Source organism: Rhinoraja longicauda, chromosome 3 (genome assembly GCF_053455715.1).
Source record: "Rhinoraja longicauda isolate Sanriku21f chromosome 3, sRhiLon1.1, whole genome shotgun sequence".
Classification (NCBI taxonomy): Eukaryota; Metazoa; Chordata; class Chondrichthyes; order Rajiformes; family Arhynchobatidae; genus Rhinoraja; species Rhinoraja longicauda.
In genome coordinates, this window is record NC_135955.1 from 62384477 (window position 1) to 62406941 (window position 22465).

A 22465-nucleotide genomic window follows, 5' to 3' on the forward strand; every position below is an offset into this window, starting at 1 on the left:
AGGCACTTTTACACCCTGGAGCAAAAGACAGTAGAGATAGGGTCCAAAATATTAGACATCGTGATTCCACCATGGTGGGACCTGTTCACCAATATCGAGGTCCCGTCTTGGCTTAGGATAGCGTCACACGCATTAGTTGTGGTACAAGCAGGGATAGTATTATATTTATTATGTGTAAAATGTAAAAGAGGGCAGCACCTCAATAACCGAGTATATCAAGGGGAATGGAGAGACCGTTACGTGCGGGTGGGCGAGCAGGACCCAGCCGCAAGCTGCTAGAAGGATGGGCCCCTCCGCACCGAGTAAACTGTGTTTTTATATTGTCCTATTCGAATTTGTATCAAGAGTGATTGTGAAGGAATGTAAAAAAATGTATCGTTTTGCTGTTGTGTTGTTTTCATGTCCTACATTAAAGCTGACACCAGTAGGAGGATGGCGGAGGCATCGGCCTGGGACAAGGTGTAGGTGTATATGTCTGACATGAAAATGTACATACTTGTAATATAGTTTTGCCCGGGACACGGGCAGTAAAGGTCAGCCTAAAAGATGGGGACTGTACGTTCGCAATGGAACACTAGTTTAGTTAAAACCTCAGGGGTCTGGATGTGGAGAATCGGGAAAACATTGCTCAACCACATTATTTAATTGATTCGATAAGCTGGGGTTATGCAAATCAACAGGAGGGACTGTAAGATTTGAGAAGTTTTCTGCACTATAAACGCTCCTGCATCTAAGTCCAGTGTCTAGAACCGTAGGGGGTGAGTGGGTCGAACCACTCATGGGGAACCAGTGTGCGCGGCCTGGTCAAGGGATCAGAGCAAGGCACGGGGACCTTAGGTCGGGCGAAAGCTCGGCGCAGAAACCCCTTACAGATAATGGCGACCACGAAGGGACACTGGCAGCAGGATGATAGTGTACCAGAAAAAGATTTTAAAACTAGGGATGTAATGGACGAGCGCATTGCGGACTATGTTTTTAGCAAGGTGAATATCACCAAACAATGGATGTGTGGTTTGTTAGAGAACAAGCGCCCACTGCATGCAGCGATCCGGTGGACGGCCAGTAAAGCCCACAAGAAATCAGTAGAGAAGGCGGTCTGGCTGACCTGCTATAAGAAGCAGGTCCAGCTTTTGGACCGCGTGGTTGTGGCACAGGCAGCCCAGATCAGGGACCAGGAGGAGGTAGAGGAGAAGGCTACGGGTGGGAACCAATTGATCGAGGCTCTGGACTCTTTAAACAAGGAGCGCCAGGTCGTGACCAACCGCCACGAAGCCAGGGTAGAGATGATGGAGTGTCAGATCACTGAGGCTATGCTCAGTGAGGGCAGGCTCTGGGAGCAGTGCGCTTCCCTGAGCCACCAGCTGGAAACCCAGGAGGAGAACCTCAAGGGGGTTAGGGCAGCCTACAAAATGGTTTTAGAGGACAGGTCGGAAGGGGCCGACCATGGGGCTTGCCTGCAGGAGATAGAGGGTCTGCGGGGTGCTTTAAATAAAGCAAGCAGGCTGGTCTGTTTGATGAACCCCCCCGCGGGCCAGTCACTAACGGGTGCGAAGGCCCCGGTCCCCAGAAAGACCATGGTGGCTTCAGCCCCCAAACTCAGCGATCCCCCTAGCTACGAGGCATCCTGGAAAAGGGGTAGTGTAGGGGAGAGAGAGAGAGAGGAGCTCCCGGTCGAGGACTCGGCACCGGCGCCCATGTGTCCGGTCCTGGAAACCAGACGGGGACCCGCCGCGCTGAATGGGGACGCCGGACCCATTCAAAGCGAGATCGTGGTGCCCCACAGCTCCCAGCAGTTAAGAGCCATGATCGGGCATGTTACAAAATTGTCCGAATCAGGGGACCCTTCGCTGCATTTCAGGGAGATAGAACAAACCGCCGCAATCAACGGTTGCGACGAGGGAGAACGGGCAAAATTGTTGCTGTTCTCCCTGGACAGCTCGATCCTCCAATGCCTCTCAGATGAGAGTAAAAGAGGGACCAGGACCTACGATCTCCTGCGGGACGAGGTCCTAGAAGTCTTGGGGATGGGCGATGAGGGTCCATTTGCCCGATTAGGGAAGACCCTCCAAATGGAGGGAGAACCCCCAAGGGTTTTTGCGGCGCGACTGTGGACATTGTATCAGAGCAGCTGCCCGCACGTCCCCGCGCGGGATGTCCTGGTCGGGAATAGGAGAGCCCAGTGGCTCCGATGTTTGGTGTCAAACAGCCTGGCAGCCTTCAGGGAGCAGGCGAAAGCCTGGTTTGATCCCACAAATAGCACTGAGGAGGCGGTTTTGGACCGTCTCACGGTAGGGTATAGAAACACCCGGAGTACGTCTACCCGACTAGTAAAAGGGAAGGTGCACGTAGCGGAGGCTACTGCACCGGCCCAAAAGGGGTGGCTACAGGAGGGTAACCCTACCGCACAGTCCAAGTGTTTTAGGTGTGGTAAGGTGGGGCACTGGCGGAAGGATTGCAGGGTCCACACCAAGGAAGATAGGGTTGGCACCACCCTGCGCGCCGATGTCCCAGTTAAACCCGAGATCATCGAAACGATGATCGAGGTGATGCGGTCCCTCATGGCCGCACAGGGGAAGGTGACAGTCGCTACCGGCTCCCCGGGTGCGGAGGGGGCACTGAACATTCCCCAATGACATCAGCCCGCGCAGCCCGCCTACCTGTGTCCTCTCCGCTACGATGCATGGAAGAGGCCGCTTGTGGAGATGGTGGTGGAGAGGCAAAGGGGCAATTATCTGTTGGACACGGGGGCTTCATGCACCGTGGTCCACACAGAGGAACCCTTTGACTCTTCCCCTGTCCACAGGGGTCCCTTTCACACTGGCGGGGTTCACAGGGAAGGAACAGGCTGGCGCACGTTCCATCCCGCTGTCCGTTCATTTGGGAGCACTCCGCACCACATGGGAGTGTATCCTGATGAAGTGGACAGAAGGGGGTGGAAAGGGGATCATTGGATCCGATTTTTTGGTAAGCCATGGGATCCTCATGGACTTACGGAACCACTGCCTTTGGGTGGACAAGGGCGGTAAGGGTGAGATAATGGTGATTAGGGGAAAGGAGGGGAAAGGAGGGGAAAGGGACTCTGTGCACCATGAAGCCGCCCGAGGGTTACGACCTCGAGTGCATGGTGGCGGAGGTCCCGGCCGAACTACAAGAGTGTGTGGGGAGCAACCTGAACGCGTTTGCGACCCACAAACACGATTGTGGTAGGGTAGTGGGGTTCGAGGTCAGCATAGACGGGGACCCCATGATCAGACCCCAGAGGCAGTACAATTTCCCCAAGGAGGCGGAACCCGATTTGGAGATAGCCATATCTTCACTGGTGCAGCAGGGCGTGCTGAGGCCGATAGCCACACACGTAAACTCTCCATTGTGGCCGGTTAGGAAACCGGATAACTCATGGAGGGCCACGGTGGACTACCGGGTCCTCAACAGTAATATCCCCGCCTGCGCACCCATGGTGGCAGCAGTTGCCGACCTCATCGGAAGTATCCCAGCATCCGCGACCACGTTCACGGTGCTGGATATTTCAAATGGGTTTTGGTCCATTCCGCTGCGGCGGGAGGACCAGTACAAGTTTGCCTTTACTTTTAAAGGGCAACAGTATACCTGAAACTGCTTACCACAGGGTTTCCACAACAGCCCCAGCATTTTTCAGCAGTGCATGGTGGATAGCCTGAGGGAGTTTAGCCAGCGCCACCAGGTCGTGCAGTATGTGGACGACCTCCTTTTGTTCACAGACACAAAGGAGGAGCACGGTCCACTGCTGGCCGAGCTGCTAGAGCTGCTGGCTAGGAAGGGTTTTAAAATAAACCCGAAAAAGGCACGGATCGGTCTGCCATAAGTAAAATTCTTGGGTCTGACCATCCGTGCTGGGGAAAGGGCTATAGATCAGGCTAGGAGGGAGTCAGTGCAGGAGTTGCCGATTCCCTATACAGTAACGGGTGTGAGGTCTTTCCTGGGACTGACCGGGTATTGCAGAGACTTCATCGAGGACTACGCGGCCACCGCAGCCCCGCTACTCCGACTCCTACACAAGGGAGTGGAGTGGTCTTGGGATGAGGGTTGCCAGGCCGCGTTCGAGAAGTTGAAAGGGGATCTGCAAACCGCACCAGCCTTAGGAGCCATAGATGGGGAGAAAGGGTTTTCTCTGGAGGTGGCAGCCAGTGGGGACAGCCTGAGTGCCGTGCTGCTGCAGGAACGGCACGATAGGCTGCGACCAGTGATGTACTCCTCCAGGGTGCTCATCGATGTGGAGAGGAGTTTCTCCAATTGCGAGAGGCACCTTTTAGCCACACATTGGGCTGTGAAGAGGGCTTTAATCTTCACAGGAACCTCTCCAATCACTCTCCTCACCCATCACACACCCACCCAGATGTTTCTGGATGGAAGGATCAAGGATGGGACTGTCAGCAGCGCCTGCATCGCGCGCTGGACCCTCCTCCTTTCACAGATGAATCTGAAGATTGAAGGTCTGTGCGAGCCAAAGCTCGCGGCAAATTTAGTGTATCCCGGAACGGCCCATTGGTGTTCCGTGGGACGTCGACATAGGTCTACGGGCTGGGATCCATCCCACAGGCCGGGAGATCTATGTGGACGGCTCCAGTACGGTGTCAGCTGGCGAACGACTCACGGGATGTGGAATTTATGACCCCAAGGCAGGCATTGCCTTGGCAATTAAGCTCCCCAGTCTCATGAGCGCGCAGCAGGCCGAGCTGTCCGCAGTGGCGTACGTTGTCACCCACCCAGAGAGGTTCCCAACCCCGTACACGATCTGCTCGGACAGTATGTTCACCTGTAATTCGTGTACAGAGTACCTGGCCATCTGGTCCCGTCGCGGATACACTTCCTCAGACGGGAGGCCTTTAACTGTTAAACCCCTGCTAGAGCAGATTTTGGCCGCAGTAGGGGAGAAAGGGGAGGTTTTTATACATAAGGTGAAGGCCCATTCCACCACAGAGCCCCGGTGGGAGGGCAACAAGCAGGCGGACGCCCTGGCTAAGGAGGGCGCCTGCAGTGGCATTTTCTGGGACCCCTATGGGCACAGGCAGATAGCAGCGATCCAGGGTAAGGAGGGTAACGTCGGGACCCCAAAGGTTACATTGCCTCTGGACTTGAGGACCGTCCAAGCTCAGGATCCTGCTTTAAAAGCCGTCCTCAGAGCTGTTAGTGAGGGCGAGCAGGTAGAGGGTCTCTACGGTAAGGTGGCCCTCTCCGTAAAAGAAGGCATGCTCTTCCATGCCGAACAGTGGGTTGTGCCACAGCAGCACAGGAGGGAGTTCCTCCAGCTGGCACATGAGGGTCCAGGGCCAGGGCACCCCGGACCGGAGGTTACGTGGCAGCGGGTAGAGCAGGTGGGATGGTGGCCGGGGCTTAGGGACGAGGTCCGTGAGTTCTGTGCCAGCTGCCTCGTCTGTGCTGCCAATAACCCAGACCCCCAGAAAAGGAAAGCGCCCATGGGACACGTCAGGAGGGTGGAGGGACCATGGCAGTCGATCCAGATCGACTACATCGGGCCCTTGCCCACCACCCAAGGAGGCTATAAGTACTGCCTCGTCCTCATTGACGTGTTCACAAAGTGGGTAGAGGCTTTCCCCTGTAAGGCAGCTACGGCACTGGGTACTGCTAAGATCCTGGTCCGGGAGGTGTTCTCACGGTGGGGGCTCCCTCGTTTTGTGGAGTCCGACCAAGGGAGTCATTTCACCGGACAGGTAATGCAGAACACCCTCATGCTCCTGGGCATTGAGGGGAAGTGGCACGTAGCCCACAATCCCCAGTCATCAGGGATTGTGGAGCGCATGAACCGGACACTGAAAGAAAGGTTGAGGAAGGAGGCTATGGGCTCGCCCCAAAAATGGGCGGAGGTCCTGCCCCTAGTCCTCATGGGGATCAGGGCCAGCCAGTCTAAGAGCACGGGATATTCCCCGTACGAGCTGATGACTCTCAGGGTTATGCGCACTCCCACCCATGTTCTGGCCCCAGTGTTCACGGAGGGTCAGCTCGAAGAGGTTAAGAGGGACAGGTTTGTCCAGAACCTCTTCGAGCATCTGAAGCAGGTCCACGGGCAGGCGGCTGGGAACATGGGAAGGCAGCACCTGGGCAACAAGCTGTTGCTGGAGCCGCGCAAGCTGAAGGAGTGGGATGTAGGAGAACTTGTAATGGTTTGGAACTACGCTAGGGTAGGTAGTTTCGAACCACTCTACATGGGGCCCTACAGCATTGTAGATAAAGCCAGCCCCATGGTCTACACCGTGAAGATGCCCCGGCGGATTAAGTGGTTTCATATTAATCAATGTAAATTGTACAGGCCGGGAGCACAGGGGTCAATCACAGGGGCCAGCCCTGTGAGTGGGGACTCACAGCCAAGGTTGAGGCAGGTCACGCAGGCAGGCAAGGTTGCCTGCGTGAGGGGGGAGGACATTCTCCAGGAATGGAGGGACTCGCGTTTTGGGTGGGATTCAGATGAGGAAGAGCCTGATCAGCTTGACCAGGGGCTGGATCCCATTACGGAGGAAGAGGAGTCGGAGGGGGACGACAGTAACGTCCCCGACTCAAGCACCAGGAAGGCGGGGGTAGCGGGCGGAGGCTCACCACCTGTAGGTACAGGCAGGGTGAGGCCGGATGCCGCGGGTATACCCAGCACCAAGGGGGCAGAGCTGGATGAGGAGGGGCCAGGGTCGGCAACTGCGGGGGGTACCCGAGCTGCGGCATGGCAGGAACCGGTCCTCAGCCAGGCTGTCCAGGGGGCAGTGCCTAAGGTGACTCTCCGTAGGTCCAGCAGGAAACCCCAACGTAGAAAGCTTTAGCCAGAGGTCAATCACGCCCCGAGGTACGGGAGCCAAGTGAGGAGGAGGGAGCTAGCGTTTCAGAGGAGGTTTAGCCCCCAACAGGCAGCGACAGGCTGCGGAGGATCAAAGGTGGGAGACAGTGTGGTGCAGCCGCAGGAGACGACCCGCTGCAGCCCTGACAGGGATTAGCTGAGCCGCCCTGGGAAGGCGGCGCTGTATTATATTTTAGATAGATAAGGATTAGGTAATTAGATAAGGATAAGTAATTTAGATAAGTTTTGTGGGGATAGTTAGTTGTAAATAAAGTTGATGCGTCCAGGATGTGTGGGTGTGGGGTGCAGTCTGGGGATCAAGAGACCCGCCCGCAGAGGCGTTAACAAAGCCAAGCGCTCCCCAAGAGGCACGGCGATCGGATGTGGGTGGGCCTATCGGGGCCGCACCAAGGACATCATCATTTACGGCTGCTCCAGGGACACGGCTCCCATCGCGACCGATGGGACTGGAAGGAGAGAAGCGGAGGAGACCGCAGTTCACTTCCATGAAGGCCGGTGGCCGGGGTGGGTGGGATCGAACTCTTCAGTGTATTCCAGCACCCCAGGCTTTGCTTATCGGGACACTTCGTTATTGTGCCCGAGAGTCAAGATCATCGCCCAAAAGATCAGCGTCATCGTTGGCAAAAGGATCTGCCCGGTATGCACGGGGAAGGTCCCCGCGAGCAAGCGGTGGTGGCTGAGGAAAACGAGCAGGACAATGGCCAACTCCACTGTTGAGTGGGATAGACTTGACAACGACACTCACAGGACTATTTCTGGGACTAAAGAACAGTTGAGTGTGTGTTGGGACAAATGGTGGGAACCGGATGAGGGGATTTATATGTGTATGTGGGGTTCGAGGTATCGCTGCCCCACGGGCAACAGCATATTTTTCCAGAGACAGTGGCAGGATGACGGTAAGGGGATGAGGTGGGATGTTAGTTCGCGGGCTTGTGGGGTCCCCCTTTCCCCGATCCCGGTAAACGCCACTGAACTCATCACACGACCACGCATAACACCTCCCACAGTTCCGCTGGCAGTAGCACAGGAGGGTGAGTGCCCAAAAACCACTAAGGGGCCCGGGAATGGCCTGGTACTGATACCGACTGACCAGGTATTGTACCAGGGGGTGCACTACACGGTAGCCTCGGTGATCTTAAACCTCACCGAGGTGCGGTTGCCGGGGTGGTGCCCCAGGGAAACTGAAAGACTGTACCAGGTGCTACTGACCAACATGTTCCGGCAATTTTACGAGTTCGACCTTGCCAGTGTGGACAAGGAGAGCTTGTATAGCCAAGAGCCGGAGGACTGGGGTCAGACGGGGAGGCATAGGAGGGGTGTAGTGAATGATGTATTTACGGGCTTTAACACCGGGACATCTGTGGTCAACGCTCTAGATACCATGGAGCTGCAGACCCAGATTAACAGGTTAAAGTCGCAGTTAAAATGCATCCTCACGGATGAGAACAAGGTCGTCGGGTCCGAGCTACATGAGGACCAGGCAATGACACTACACCTGCGCGAGATAATTGCCGAGTTGGAAAGGCATGCCGGCACGGTGAACGCACTGTTTAGGGAAGATCGGAACGCGTCCGATCAGGCAGCGCAAAATGAGGTGTGCATACTGTATGGGGCATGGTTGCTGGGCGAGGGCCGCAGCAACCTCGAGGACCTAAAGGAAGGATTGGTCCCGTCCTGGATCAGTAACAAACACCTACAGGCGCTGCTACCCTTTCAGAATGCGCTCACCCCGTGCCAGCTCAGGTTAGCGTCGGAGGCATACCCTGTTCCCGTAGATTGTGGCCAGTCAAACCACACAGTCATGGGAATAGTGGTGCGGATGCCAGTGTTGGGCAAGACGACAAGGCCCGCACCAGTGTACAGGGTGGAGAACATTGGAGTCATTCAGGGGGGAGCCCATATTCGCTACGCAGCGGTCCCATCGCACGTCATCCGCTGGGAGCAGTCGATGACGGGTACTGACCTCTCGGGGTGTCGGAGCCGGGGAGCACATATCATATTGTGTCCTCAGCACTTGAATGCCTTTTCGGAACAGCAGTGCGGGTTCAAGACTGCTGGCGCAAAGCCTATGAATTGTACCATGGAGGCAATGGCACAGAGCCATGTGCCCCCACAGGTGGCATACATGGGGGGTGGTACCTATTGTGTTACCACTGCAGCGCAGTACTATCGACACGGACAGCACGGTTCGTGTCCGGTAAGAGACAGCAGCTTCTGTTTTAAACCCAGGGCAGAGGTTCAAGTGGCACAGCAGCGAATTGTCCCCATTCCTTAACCCTCCATGGTTCACCTAACTGTACAGGAAAACTTCACCGACCTGCAGCGATTTGTAGCGCATTTCGGGTACGCCATTCCCCCTCTCCCCGAACATCTCACAACCCTGTTAAAGGCAGTCGCCGTATCACAAAGGCACTTTTACACCCTGGAGCAAAAGACAGTAGAGATAGGGTCCAAAATATTAGACATCGTGATTCCACCATGGTGGGACCTGTTCACCAATATCGAGGTCCCGTCTTGGCTTAGGATAGCGTCACACGCATTAGTTGTGGTACAAGCAGGGATAGTATTATATTTATTATGTGTAAAATGTAAAAGAGGGCAGCACCTCAATAACCGAGTATATCAAGGGGAATGGAGAGACCGTTACGTGCGGGTGGGCGAGCAGGACCCAGCCGCAAGCTGCTAGAAGGACGGGCCCCTCCGCACCGAGTAAACTGTGTTTTTATATTGTCCTATTCGAATTTGTATCAAGAGTGATTGTGAAGGAATGTAAAAAAAATGTATCGTTTTGCTGTTGTGTTGTTTTCATGTCCTACATTAAAGCTGACACCAGTAGGAGGATGGCGGAGGCATCGGCCTGGGACAAGGTGTCGGTGTATATGTCTGACATGAAAATGTACATACTTGTAATATAGTTTTGCCCGGGACACGGGCAGTAAAGGTCAGCCTAAAAGATGGGGACTGTACGTTCGCAATGGAACACTAGTTTAGGTAAAACCTCAGGGGTCTGGATGTGGAGAATCGGGAAAACATTGCTCAACCACATTATTTAATTGATTCGATAAGCTGGGGTTATGCAAATCAACAGGAGGGACTGTAAGATTTGAGAAGTTTTCCCTCATTCTGAAAGCAACACCAAACCAAAGAGCTGCAGTTTTGGACATTTTAAACGGGAGACTGGGGCTGATAGCGGAGAAAGGCTGCGGTCAGTTTACCAAGGATGTCACAATCTGTGGGTCCTAAGATGGCTGCAGGACCTCGTGACCAGCCACAAAAGTAAAAACCTTCCAGCCCAGTCTCTAGGTTTCTGCAAAGCCACGGCCAGAACAATGGATGGGTATTGGCCATGCAGAAACCTGCGAAACCAGTTCGAAGTCCAGACACTGGGGCGCTGACATCAGCATACTCACAATGCCCCAAGCCGACCTACACAGTTAATCTCGTTAAGGGGGCACAATAGCCCATAAAAAGCTACCTGGTAGGTGATGGGAAACCAGTTAAACCCATCACCTCGCAACGAAATACCAATTAACACCGTCTGGCCATCCCCGGTACCCCCGGACATAAGCGCAGATCAGAGAGAGAACTCATACATATCTTTTTGAACAAAGAGATCCCAAGATCTGGCGGGAGATAGGATGGGTCAGAATAGTATAACTGGCCACGACCTTTGGGTTTTAAACAAGAAAGAAGAAACCTGCAACTCACGCAAGAAGTAAGTCAAACGGATGCAGGAGGAAGAAAAGACAGGCAAGAAGAACGGATGCAAGAGAGAGGAACAGGCACGCAACTCGAGAAGACATACTGCAAAATGAACAGCCAGTAACCCCATTAATAGCCCCATGGTGAGCATGTACCCCGATCTTACATATCCTGGATATAGTTTAGTGTAGAGGGGAGGGTGGGTTGAATAAACGTGGGTGTGTAAAGGAATATGTGTTAGTCAATTTTGCGATGTGTCGTACGTTCTCCATCTTACAGTCGTGTATATGTCTTGTAGAACTGTGCGTTTTAGAATTCGGAGTAAAAGGTATTCATGTATTCGGTATGTGTATTTAGATATGTCTTATAGAACTGTATAAGTATTCATGTACAATAGTCCCAAGCGCTAAATAAAAGCCTTTTCATTTAAACCCTGGTTCTCAAATCTGGTCTGGTGGAATTTTTCTGCACTATAAACGCTCCTGCATCTAAGTCCAGTGTCTAGAACCGTAAGGGGTGAGTGGGTCGAACCACTCACGGGGAACCAGTGTGCGCGGCCTGGTCAAGGGATCAGAGCAAGGCACGGGGACCTTAGGTCGGGCGAAAGCTCAGCGCAGAAACCCCTTACACCTGTACATATCCTTTGAACTTTCTATCTCTGACCTTGTAGCTCAGCCCTCTAGTCTTTGACATTTCTACCCTGGGGAAACGATTCTGACTGTCTACCTTATCTTATATCAGGTCTCCACTCAGTCTCCCTTGCTCTAGAGAAAACCATCAAAGTTTGTCCAACCTCACCTTATAGGTAATATTCTGTAATCCAGGCAGCATTCTGGAAAACCTTTCCAGACTCTCTTCATTCAATCTCCCTAATTTTTTTAAAAATTAATTACTTTCTTCAGTGACTTTGCAGCAATGGCAGTAGTTACGGAGTGAAATATCTGCCTTTCATCAGGTTTTGTTGCATTTTTAAAAAATGGAGCAATGTTATAATGTTGAAGTCTATTTTAAAAATCCTTCTCATTTCATAATTAGCTTTAAAGTACCACAGTACATTGTTGATAACTACTTCAGACAATGCTGGGTTCATTTGACTGGCAGATATCTTTCAGAATCCCTGGATTAAAAAAAAAATCGTCTTTTTTTTTCTTCCCTGGTGATTTCAATAAATTAAATTGCATGTTGCTATTTTTTGCTATTTTAAACACCTCATTTATTGACCCACGTTTGAGAAGGCTATAACCCAAGTTTACCCAGTCCCTTGTCATCCCAAATATTGCTGGACTTCAACAATGGATGAGTGCTGTATGTTAAAACAATTATATTTAAAGTTATGGCTGAAATTACAGAGATAATTTTTCCAAGTGTGTGCTTCTGTTGGAAAGGGTTGAAAACATGGAAACATAAAAAAATAGGTGCAGGAGTAGGCCATTCGGCCTTTCGAGCCAGAACCGCCATTCAATATGATCATGGCTGATTATCTAAAATCAGTACCCCGTCCCTGCTTTTTCCCCCAAATCCCTTGTTTCCTTTAGCCCTAAGAGCTAAACCTAACTCTCTTAAAACCATCCAGTGAATTGGCCTCCGCTGCCTTCTGTGGCAGAGAATTCCACAGATTCACAACTCTCTGGGTGAAAAAATGTTTCCTCATCTCAGTCCTAAATGGCCTACCCCTTATTCTTAAACTGTGACCCCTGGTTCTGACTCCCCCAACATCGGGAACATTTTTCCTGCATCTAGCCTGTTCAATCCTTTACGAATTTTATATGTTTCTATAAGATCCAGGGAAAAAACTAACAATACATAGTGCATAATCAAATGCAATAGTCCCACAAATTATTTAAATAGTTAAAACATTACCTGCCCATATTTTCAGGCAAAATTTAATTTGTTTTTTTAAGATATATTCTAAAAAACAGAGCTAACTTCAGAAGTTTTACCAATTCCATTCAACCTGCCAACTAGTATATTATGATAAATAAGATAATTTTTAAGTTAACTAGACGGGCGTGGATCCGTTGGGTCCAAATCTCTCCTGCGGGCCCGGCAACCCTCCGTGCAAACCCCACTCCCCACTCACCCATTCACCCACTCCATCCCCCCTCAACTCCCCTTATCCCCCCTCCTCCCTGCATCCCCCCTGCATCCCCCCCCACCCACTCCATCCCCCCCTCAACCCCCTTAACCCCCCTCCACTCTCTCCCCCTCCCCCCACTCACCCACTTCATCCCTCTCAACCCCCCTTATCCCCCTCCACCCCCTCCCCCTCCCCCCACTCACCCAATCCATCCCCCCTCAATCCCCCTTATCCCCCCTCCTCCCGTCACCTTCCCATCCACTTCATCCCCCCTCAACCTCCCTTCTCACCCCCTCCCCCCACTCACCCACTCACCCAATCCATCCCCCCTCAACCCCCCTTATCCCCCCCCTCCCCGCCATTTTTATCATCGCAAAGTCGAAATATCGTAAGTCGAGCATCGTAGGTCGGGGAGCATCTGTATTAGATCACATGTCCGGAATTGAGCTGCTGCTCGCTATGGGTCGCTGCCGTTTGCACCATCGCAAAGTCGAAATATTGTAAGTCGAAATATAGCATCGTAAGTCGGGGAGCGTCTGTATTTGATCAATGTCCCCAACTGCTCATGCGTGGACCTTCTCCCATTGTGACGTCGAAAATGCAGCTTGGCGGTGACGGCCATCTTGTTTGACCCTCTGGCGCCGCGCTGCACCACAGGAAGAAGGTCAGGCGTGGGGCACACCGGAACTGGTGTGGGTCCTCCCAGTGGGGGGGAAGCGCGGCTCAGCAGCAGCAGCAGCGCGACGGCTCAGCAGCCCCACCCCCCTCCTTGGCCGCCACTACCATCACTCTGGCGGGTCCCACCACTGGCGGCCATTGTGCCCCCCACTCCCCCATTGGCTAACACTCCAGTCGCTCGGGCGGGTCCCATTGTGACGTCGAACGTGGCTAATGGCCAGGAAAAATTGAAAAGTGATTTTTATTATTTTTTAAATGTCAATAACTTAAAAAATATAAGACCAATTTGAACAAAAGTTGCTACTGCAGACCCCAGGGCAATAGTGAGTAAGGTGGGTCTAAAATTGTCGTGCTATCATGTACCGTTTTGGCTATATTTCCGGATGGACGGACTCAAACGGCACAAACAAACAAACGGCCAAACAAACAAATGGCACAAACAAATGGCAGAACAAACAAGATGAGAATTTTGGTAATATATACATTTCTGTATATTTGTTTTTATAATTTTTATGTAAACAAGATAACCAAACACATCACAAGCAAGTTAATGGTACAATTTTATTGAAACAGCGATATGACTATTTTTATTGGAATAAGTGCGACAATTAACCGCTACCGACTAGCAGTTAGCAGGCCCAGAAATACTGACTACTTCTCATATATTGGCCTATGAATGTGATCAGACAGAAAGTGTCTAGACACGAGATCTGCCCCAACGACGTATCATAGTACCACCGTATCGGGAGAGATGGGATGACATAGGGAAATTAAGTATATAGCCTGGGGTCAGTTGGTTCATTTGATCTTCAAGGCAACGCCGGTCCTCTCCATGACAAAGTCTCTCACGTTTTTCCCAGAAAAGGCTCTCCTCCCCTTCGTCATCTGGAATATTGTGTAATTTTTGATGCTGCATAAGGGAAAGTAACAAAATATTAAATATTAATTGAGTACTTCACTACTTCATTAAGATTAACTCTCAGATATTTCCAGGTTCAATATTCAGCACTTTTAAAACTTGCAATACAAAGATCTTAATTTAACCTATTTGGACTGCGAATGGGAAGGTGTAGTGTCATTCATTTTAATCAGGGTTCTTTCTTACTTTGTGGCACAAAGAATGATGTAGAATCAAAATATTGTTATTTCCACTTGAAGTTAGAGAAATCAATATTCATACCACTGGGCTGTAAGCTGCCCTAGCGAAATATAAGATGCTGTTCCTTCAATTTGCATTTAGCCTCACTCTGACAATGGAGGAGGCCTAGGACAGAAAGGTCAGTGTGGGAATGGGAAGGAGAATTAAAGTGTTTAGCAACTGGGAGATCAGTTAGGTCCAGGCAGACTGAGTGAAGGTGTTCAGCATAACGATCACCCTGTCTGCATTTGGTTTTGCCAATGTATAAGAGTCCACATCCTGAACAACGGATACAGTAGATGAGGTTGGAGGAGGTGCAAGTGAATCTCTGCCTACCCTGAAAGGACTGTCGGGGCAGAGTCGATGGAGGAGGTATAGAGACAGGTGTTGCATCTTCTGCGGTTGCAGGGGAAGGTATCTGGGGAGGGAGGACTTGGGTGGGAAAGGATTAGTTAACCAGGGAGTTGTGGAGGGACCAATCTCTGCAAAAGGTGGAAAGGGGTGAAGATGGGAAGATGGGATCCCATTGGAGGTGGTAAAAATGTCGGAGGATGATGTGCTGTATGCGACGACTGATGGGGTGAAAGATAAGGACTAGGGGGACTGTTGCGACGAGGGGGAGCAAGAGTGGAGCTGCAGGGTACCGAGGAGACACGTGTGAGGGGCTCATCTATCATGGAAATGGGAAACCCCTGTACCCTAAAAAATGTGGACATCTCGGATGTCCTGGTATGGAACACTTCATCTTGGGCGCAGATGCGGCGTAGGCGGATGAATTGGGAGTAGGGGATAGAGTCTGCTGGAAGCAGGGTGGCAAGAAGTGTAGTCGAGATAGTTGTGGGTTATCCATGTGATCAACTCAGATCTCCATTCTTAATTGAAAAGTAGATAGGCTGGAAAGAGTGTAGAGACGATTACAAAGATGCTGCATGGGCATGATGGCTTGAGCTTTCGAGAGAGGTTCGGCAGGTGAGGAATTTATTCTTTGGAGCACAGAAGGCTGGGGTGATCTTACAGAGGTATGTAAAATCATGAGGGGGGGAACATATAGTCTTTATCTAGAGTAGTGGAATCAAGAACTAGTGGACATAAGTTTAAGGTGTGAGGGGAAGGATTTAATAGGAACATGAGGCAACTTTTTTAATATTGCTAGGTATATAGAATGAGCTGTCAGAGGAGGTAGTTGAGGCAGGGACTATAACAACATGTAAAAGACATTTGGACAGGTACACGGATAGGAAAGGTTTAGAGGGATATGGACAGGTGGGACTAGCATAGATGGGGCATCTTGGTTGGCACAGGCAAGTTGAGCCAAATGGCCTGTTTCCATACTGTATGACTATAAGTGCCAAATTCTGTAGAATTTCTTCATAACTCAAATATGCAACATTACAGATCAACGTTGAAATTATTTATATTGTTTCTCTGCTTGTCAGTTAATGTGCTCCCGAAATGCAACTATGCTTCACTTGCTGCTTTTATGAATATTTTCATTTATCCCTTAATTAGTTTCTAAGGGCCTTTCTGCATTTTCTTGAACTCATCCCAACAATCCTTTGAACCTTTCTCCACACTACAGTATTCTTCAGTTTAAAATATCCAAAACTATACCAACTGCAAACAAAGTTGTCAGTCTCTCTCAATGTGTTCAAAAGAATGGAGGTATACAAAACGAAAAGGTTGAGACCATATCAAAAGAGCTTCACTTTATATATCCCCTGCAACTGATTATCACGGTGCATGTAAAAACACTGAGACTGTGATTGATTTTATTCCAGCATCAGAACATTTGGGATAGACACAAAAAGCTGGGGTATCTCAGCGAGTTAGACAGCATCTCTGGAGAAACGAAATAGGTGATGCTTCGGGGGGTTTGCGGGATTTGTTGAACATACCAGTAAAATAAGCCTCCTGTTTTTCATGTTCTGTTTCCATGGCATTACATAGAGTCTTGGAATACAGGGGTGAAGGACTGAGAAAACTGGAGTATGAGTTACATCACATCTAAAAAGAAATAAAAAGAAAACACAGCTCATATTTTACTTAAAATGTTGTTTTTTTGAAAACCAATATTTGAAAGATATATTTCAATGCAACCTTCAGAACATATGGCATGTCCTTTTCGTCTGGTAAATAACTTTTATTATTCAAGAACTGATGAATATTCTTCAGAGCCAACAAATCAAATCTCACATTAGTCTACAGTTGCAAACCATTATAATTTTGTCATTAATACCTGAGCTGATCAGTTCCTTGTATACATTCTTCCATATCTATCTATCTCTAAAACTGATTATATATATGTGTGTGTGTGTGTGTGTGTGTGTGTGTGTGTGTGTGTGTGTGTGTGTGTGTGTGTGTGTGTGTGTGTGTGTGTGTGAGTGTTTGTGTATGTGTCTGAGATTTGGTTATGGAAATACAGCCAAAACGGTAAAGGATAGTGCCACAGTTTTAGCACCACCTTAATCACCATTGTCCTGGCGACACTTTACACCAAGTTTCATTTAAGGGCCTGTCCCACTTAGGCGATTTTAAGGCGACTGCTGGCGACTAGGCTGTCGCCGACAGTTCACCGGGGTGTTGCGGGCATGATCGTGAGGAGTCTTCCAAAAATCGTAGTGGATCTCATCCGGTTTGAAATTTCTCGTTGACAGCTGGCTTGTCGGCAGGTATGGTTGCTTATTGCGATGTCGCATGCTGTCCCCAGGTTTGATAGGTTCTTTTAGATGCATTTAGAAGCACATAATATTAAAATAAGTAAAGTCATTTCAAAATACCATAAAATGCTTGTGTTTAACCAATTTATTTACCGTCAGGACAGGTAAATTGGAGGCAACAGTTTGACGGTCAGGTAAGTGTGGGAATTTTCGCGATGTTTATGGCCATCAGCCATTACATTTAAAGTGGGCTCCCAACGCAGATATGCAACCCAGAAACCAGATATGCATCTCCTGTACATTTTCAAAGAATGCCCACACACTTTTCACAAAAATCCACTTTTTAAATTATTTTTTTAAATACAGCTATTGGTAAACTGGAAGTAAATCCAGTTTATGCCTTGTTGCAGTGAAGCTTGGTTTTTAAGTAACCCATACAAGGTGTTATAGTTCAAAACTCTCAAGTACTTACCGACTTGTCAGTGATTTCAGTGAAAATCAGGACGCCGGAGAAGCATTGACAGCGTGGGAATTTTCGCGATGTTTCCGAAGACGCTGTAATCTTGACCTGACTCGGCATTGTCGTGGTCATTGTCGTCGGGTAAAAGAAAAGTTCGGCGATCTGCTACGACTTTGACAGTCGCCGGCAGTCGCCAAAAAAATCGCCTAAGTGGGACAGGCCCTTTAATTGGTGTTATATTTTTAAAGTTAGAGAGATTTTAAAGTTTAAAAAATGCCTTGTAAACCAATGTCTTACCATGTTCAGCATGTGTATCACTGTATCTCATATTTGGTGATTGAACTACAGCCAAAACAGTACATGATAGCACCACCTTAATCCCCATTGTCCTGGGTACCCTTTAAAACAAGTTCCGTTCAAATTGGTCTTATATTTTTAAAGTTAGAAACATTTTAAAGTTCAAAAGTTACCTTTCAAAACGATTTCTTGCCATGTTCAACTAGGAAAATTGACAGGGGAGAGCCAGTGGATGTGGTGTACCTCGACTTTCAGAAAGCCTTTGACAAGGTTCCACATAGGAGATTAGTGGGCAAAATTAGAGCACATGGTATTGGAGGTAGGGTACTGACATGGATAGAAAATTGGTTGACAGACAGAAAGCAAAGAGTGGGGATAAATGGGTCCCTTTCAGAATGGCAGGCAGTGACTAGTGGGGTACCGCAAGGCTCGGTGCTGGGACCGCAGCTATTTACAATATACATTAAAGACTTGGATGAAGGGATTAAAAGTACCATTAGCAAATTTGCAGAAGATACAAAGCTAGGTGGTAGTGTGAACTGTGAGGGAGATGCTATGAGGTTGCAGGGTGACTTGGACAGGTTGTGTGAGAGGGCGGATGGATGACAGATGCAGTTTAATGTGGATAAGTGTGAGGTTATCCACTTTGGTGGTAAGAATAGGAAGGCAGAGTATTATCTGAATGGTGTCATGTTAGGAAAAGGGGACGTACAACGAGATCTGGGTGTCCTAGTGCATCAGTCACTGAAAGGAAGCATGCAGGTGCAGCAGGCAGTGAAGAAAGCCAATGGAATGTTGCCCTTCATAACAAGAGGAGTTGAGTATAGGAGCAAAGAGGTTCTTCTGCAGTTGTACAGGGCCCTAGTGAGACCGCACCTGGAGTACTGTGTGCAGTTTTGGTCCCCAAATTTCAGGAAGGATATTCTTGCTATTGAGGGCATGCAGCGTAGGTTTACTAGGTTAATTCCCGGAATGGCGGGACTGTCATATGTTGAAAGACTGGAGCAACTAGGCTTTTTATACACTGGAATTTAGAAGGATGAGAGGAGATCTTATCGAAACGTATAAGATTATTAAGGGGTTGGACACGTTAAAGGCAGGAAACATGTTCCCAATGTTGGGGGAGTCCAGAACCAGGGGCCACAGTTTAAGAATAAGGGGTAGGCCATTTAGAACTGAGATGAGGAAAAACTTTTTCAGTCAGAGGTTGTGAATCTGTAGAATTCTCTGCCTCAGAAGGCAGTGGAGGCCAATTCTCTGAATGCATTCAAGAGAGAGCTAGATAGAGCTCTTAAGGATAGCGGAGTCAGGGGGTATGGGGAGAAGGCAGGAACGGGGTACTGATTGAGAATGATCAGCCATGATCACAATGAATGGCAGTGCTGGCTCGAAGGGCCGAATGGCCTCCTCCTGCACCTATTGTCTATTGTCTAAAATTGAATGTAGATCAGTGTGATTTATTTTCACATTTATGGAAAATACAAGTAACCTTATTACTCAATGTGGGTTATAGTATGAGAAATTCAGACATTTTCCTCACATTTTCCTTTGGGTGTTGGTCGCTGCATCGACTTTGGAACTGCTCATAATGATTGAGTGGAGTGACTGTACACTTTAGTCTTCGAGTTGAAATTTTACTAATGATCCAAAGCTTCGCAGAAGCCCCTTGTCGACCGTGTTCACTGAATATCCAAGTAGTATATCACAGAAATAAATTTGCTAAGTATATGAATCATACTATTATGATGTCAATTCAATGACCTTTATATTTGCTTAGCAACAGGTATGGCATATGACTTAACCAATGTAACAATTGATTTCATTTCTGGATGCACATTGCTTTGCACAAGGTGTGTCTCTCAATCTTTGTAAAGATATCAAACGAAATACTGCAAATATGCCAATAACTTTTGCAACATTGCATTACAATAGCTGTCAGCAGCAACTGTAACTATCATGCTTCATTGCATCTTTATCCATAACGACTTTCATCTCATTCTTTCAATTTCTGTGGTCCTAGGTTTCTGCTTTGTGTCTGTACTTTCGTACTGCAGAAAGAGTTCATACATATTATGACTGAAAAGGGCCATTTGGCCCATCAAGTCCATGCCAGCTGTCATAATAGCAATCTTATTGGTACTCATTCCCCTCTTTCTCTATCCCTGCAACTTACTCTCACACAAGCCCCTCATCTACCTTTTGGTTCTTTTTGCCATTAACCAATAATAAGTCATAATTTACAAGGATCAATCGATGCACCTGTGTGTCTTTTATGAAGACTTATGGGGGAAATGTGCAAACTTTGCATGGATAGTCCTTAAAATCAGAATTGCAATAGGGTGCTTGGAGTTTTGAGGCAGCAGCACGAATTGCTGAGCCACCATATTATTATGTCTTGCTATCAGTTCCTATATGAATCAGAACTTTTGGTTGAATGTCTTCTGTATGAGTTTCTGTACTGAGGTCGTTCCCTCAGTTTGTGTGACCAAGATCATACTCCAATGCCAGATTTTTTGCATTTCATCCTTGATGTTGGTGTGTACGACTGTTGTGCCAGGCCTGGGATGAGTTGGGAAGGAACATGATGTGCTTTCATCCAACTGTGAAGGACAGAAACCAATATATATTTGGTTATATATTGAAGCGGAGCCATTGTCATGGTAACATTGGTCAGGTTGGAGGTCAGTGGGAGTGGATCATTTGGGGACAACACGGTGCTCTTTTTTTGGATGCAATCTCCGTTGATGTGCTAGCTGGGGTTTATTTAAAGCTTTATACGTGGATTATATTCGGACAGTATCTTTTCAGCACTTGGATTATCATAAGACTGAATTATTTTATGAATTTTCCAACGAATGCATGATAACGATCTAACATGTTGTATATCATATTCACTGAAGCTTATGTTGTATGTTTTTAAGTTAAATCTGTTCCAAAGCAGTTTTTATTTGGGTGGTTGTGTACTGTGAAATTCACAACTTGGCAGTCATTGCTGCAAAACTATTCTTTGAAATTTTGGATTCCCTTCTCAGGTAATTCTGCTAAAGCATTATAGTTGCATTTGTAAGAGATCTCATGTTATCGAACGTTATGTCATAGAAACAATTGTGTCAATAGGGGAGAGGAGGTTGGAGGCTAGAGTTGCAAATTGCAATAACAAAGTTATTTTCCCCCTAGGATTTTCAAACCAAAGGGATCTTTTAATAGCTGCGTTTATTTTTGTAAAGAGGTTGTTTCTCACTCAGGATTTTCAATAAAGGGTTCTTTTTAATAACTATGTTTATTTTTAAAATACAATGTTATATTGTTTAATAGAGTACTGTTGCACGTGTCAGTAGAAACAATTGCTTGTCAATTCTGTGGTCACCCACAGTAAACTGTTCTTGAGACAAAGGTGTCTGATTAGTTTAGTTTAGAGATACAGTGCGGAAACAGGTCCTTCGGCCCACTGAGTCCGTGCCGACCAGCGATCCCCGTACATTAACGCCAAACTACACACATTAGGGACAATATACAATTATACCAAGCCAATTTACCTACAAACCTGTTTATTCACAAAATGCTGGAGTAACTCAGCAGGTCAGGCAGCATCTCGGGAGAGAAGGAATGGGTGAATAAATCGATTTGTACCAGCATCTGCAGTTATTTTCTTCTACCTACAAACCTGTATGTCTTTGGAGTGTGGGAGAAAACCAGAAATCCTGGAGAAAACCCACGTAGGTCATAGGGATAACATCCAAACTCTGTACAGACATGCACCTGTTGTCAGGATCGAACCCAGGTCTCTGGCGCTGTAAGGCAGCAACCCTACAGCTGTGCCACCCTACTTCAGGGATGTTACGTGGAAACTGTTTATTTTCCCTAGACTGTTTCTTCCAAGAGAGCTTTTTGTTTGCCTGTCAATTTCCAAAGTAACTTTCAAGTGATTCTCTCGTTTCCGATAGGAATCACATTATAATCAGTTTAGCCGGCATAATACAGAGTTTTTAATTTATCATTATTATACCACTTATTATAGCCAAATCGCATTGTGAAAACATGCATTATAGCAGAACAACCTGTACTGTGATTTGTCATTTCCCATGGACAAATTTTTAAAATAATTGCAGCATTTGCTATTCGTTAAATACAACCTTTTAGACAAATGGACCAGAAGACTGTTTATTTTGGTTACCATTAAGTTCTACAGATGGCTCTCAACTCCTGAAATCATGCCCTTCCATTCCTATTTCTACTTTAATAAATAATTTAAGGACTTATTTGCTACTGAAGGCAGCCCTCATTCCAGAGAGAGCGTCCTGTCAGTGGCATTTTTTCCACGTAACATTAATTTTAGAACCACATGTTCTGTTTAGGGTGGGCCAATGTACTGCCAAAATATTTGGCTTCAGATTAAGCTGGTCTGTGCCTTTCCAGCCCAGTTTAGGGTTTTTTTTTCAGTTTGTATGATTATGTGTCAAGGGATGATAGTAATGTTAGCTGGTTCCTTAAACTTTGGCTTGAGTCCATGCCAACCAGCACTAATTGTATTTGAAGCACGAGGGATGATTTGCAGAAGCCAATTAACATAAAAACCTGTACAGTCAAAGGGAGAATGTATGAACTGTGCAGACAGCAC

General features: G+C 48.0%; 2 protein-coding genes across 2 annotated transcripts in view; both read right to left on the reverse strand.

Moving 5' to 3' along the window:
* The window catches only part of jtb (jumping translocation breakpoint), a 30112-nt gene extending 25290 nt beyond the window's left edge, over positions 1 to 4822 (reverse strand). The window contains 1 exon segment of the mRNA XM_078396791.1: positions 4793 to 4822. Coding sequence (XP_078252917.1) covers positions 4793 to 4822 — 30 coding nt within the window.
* Positions 4823 to 13992: 9170 nt separating this feature from the next.
* Positions 13993 to 19448, reverse strand: LOC144592419 (sperm-associated microtubule inner protein 10-like). Its single transcript, XM_078396999.1, has 3 exons — positions 19388 to 19448; positions 16329 to 16437; positions 13993 to 14205 (listed from the first exon to the last, which is right to left on the reverse strand). Exons 1-3 carry the CDS (start codon positions 19432 to 19434, stop codon positions 13993 to 13995), a joined length of 369 nt encoding a protein of 122 aa, XP_078253125.1. The 5' UTR covers positions 19435 to 19448.
* Between the last annotated feature and the right edge of the window lie 3017 nt (positions 19449 to 22465).

Excerpts from the sequence above, each read along its gene's own strand:
- LOC144592419 (XM_078396999.1), bottom strand. The coding sequence starts at position 19,434 with ATGAGCAGTTCCAAAGTCGATGCAGCGACCAACACCCAAAGGAAAAT. Across the intron at positions 16,438-19,387 it reads ACCAACACCCAAAGGAAAAT|ATGTGATGTAACTCATACTC; the intron begins GTGAGGAAAATG and ends ATTTCTTTTTAG. Across the intron at positions 14,206-16,328 it reads ACAGGAGGCTTATTTTACTG|CATCAAAAATTACACAATAT; the intron begins GTATGTTCAACA and ends TCCCTTATGCAG.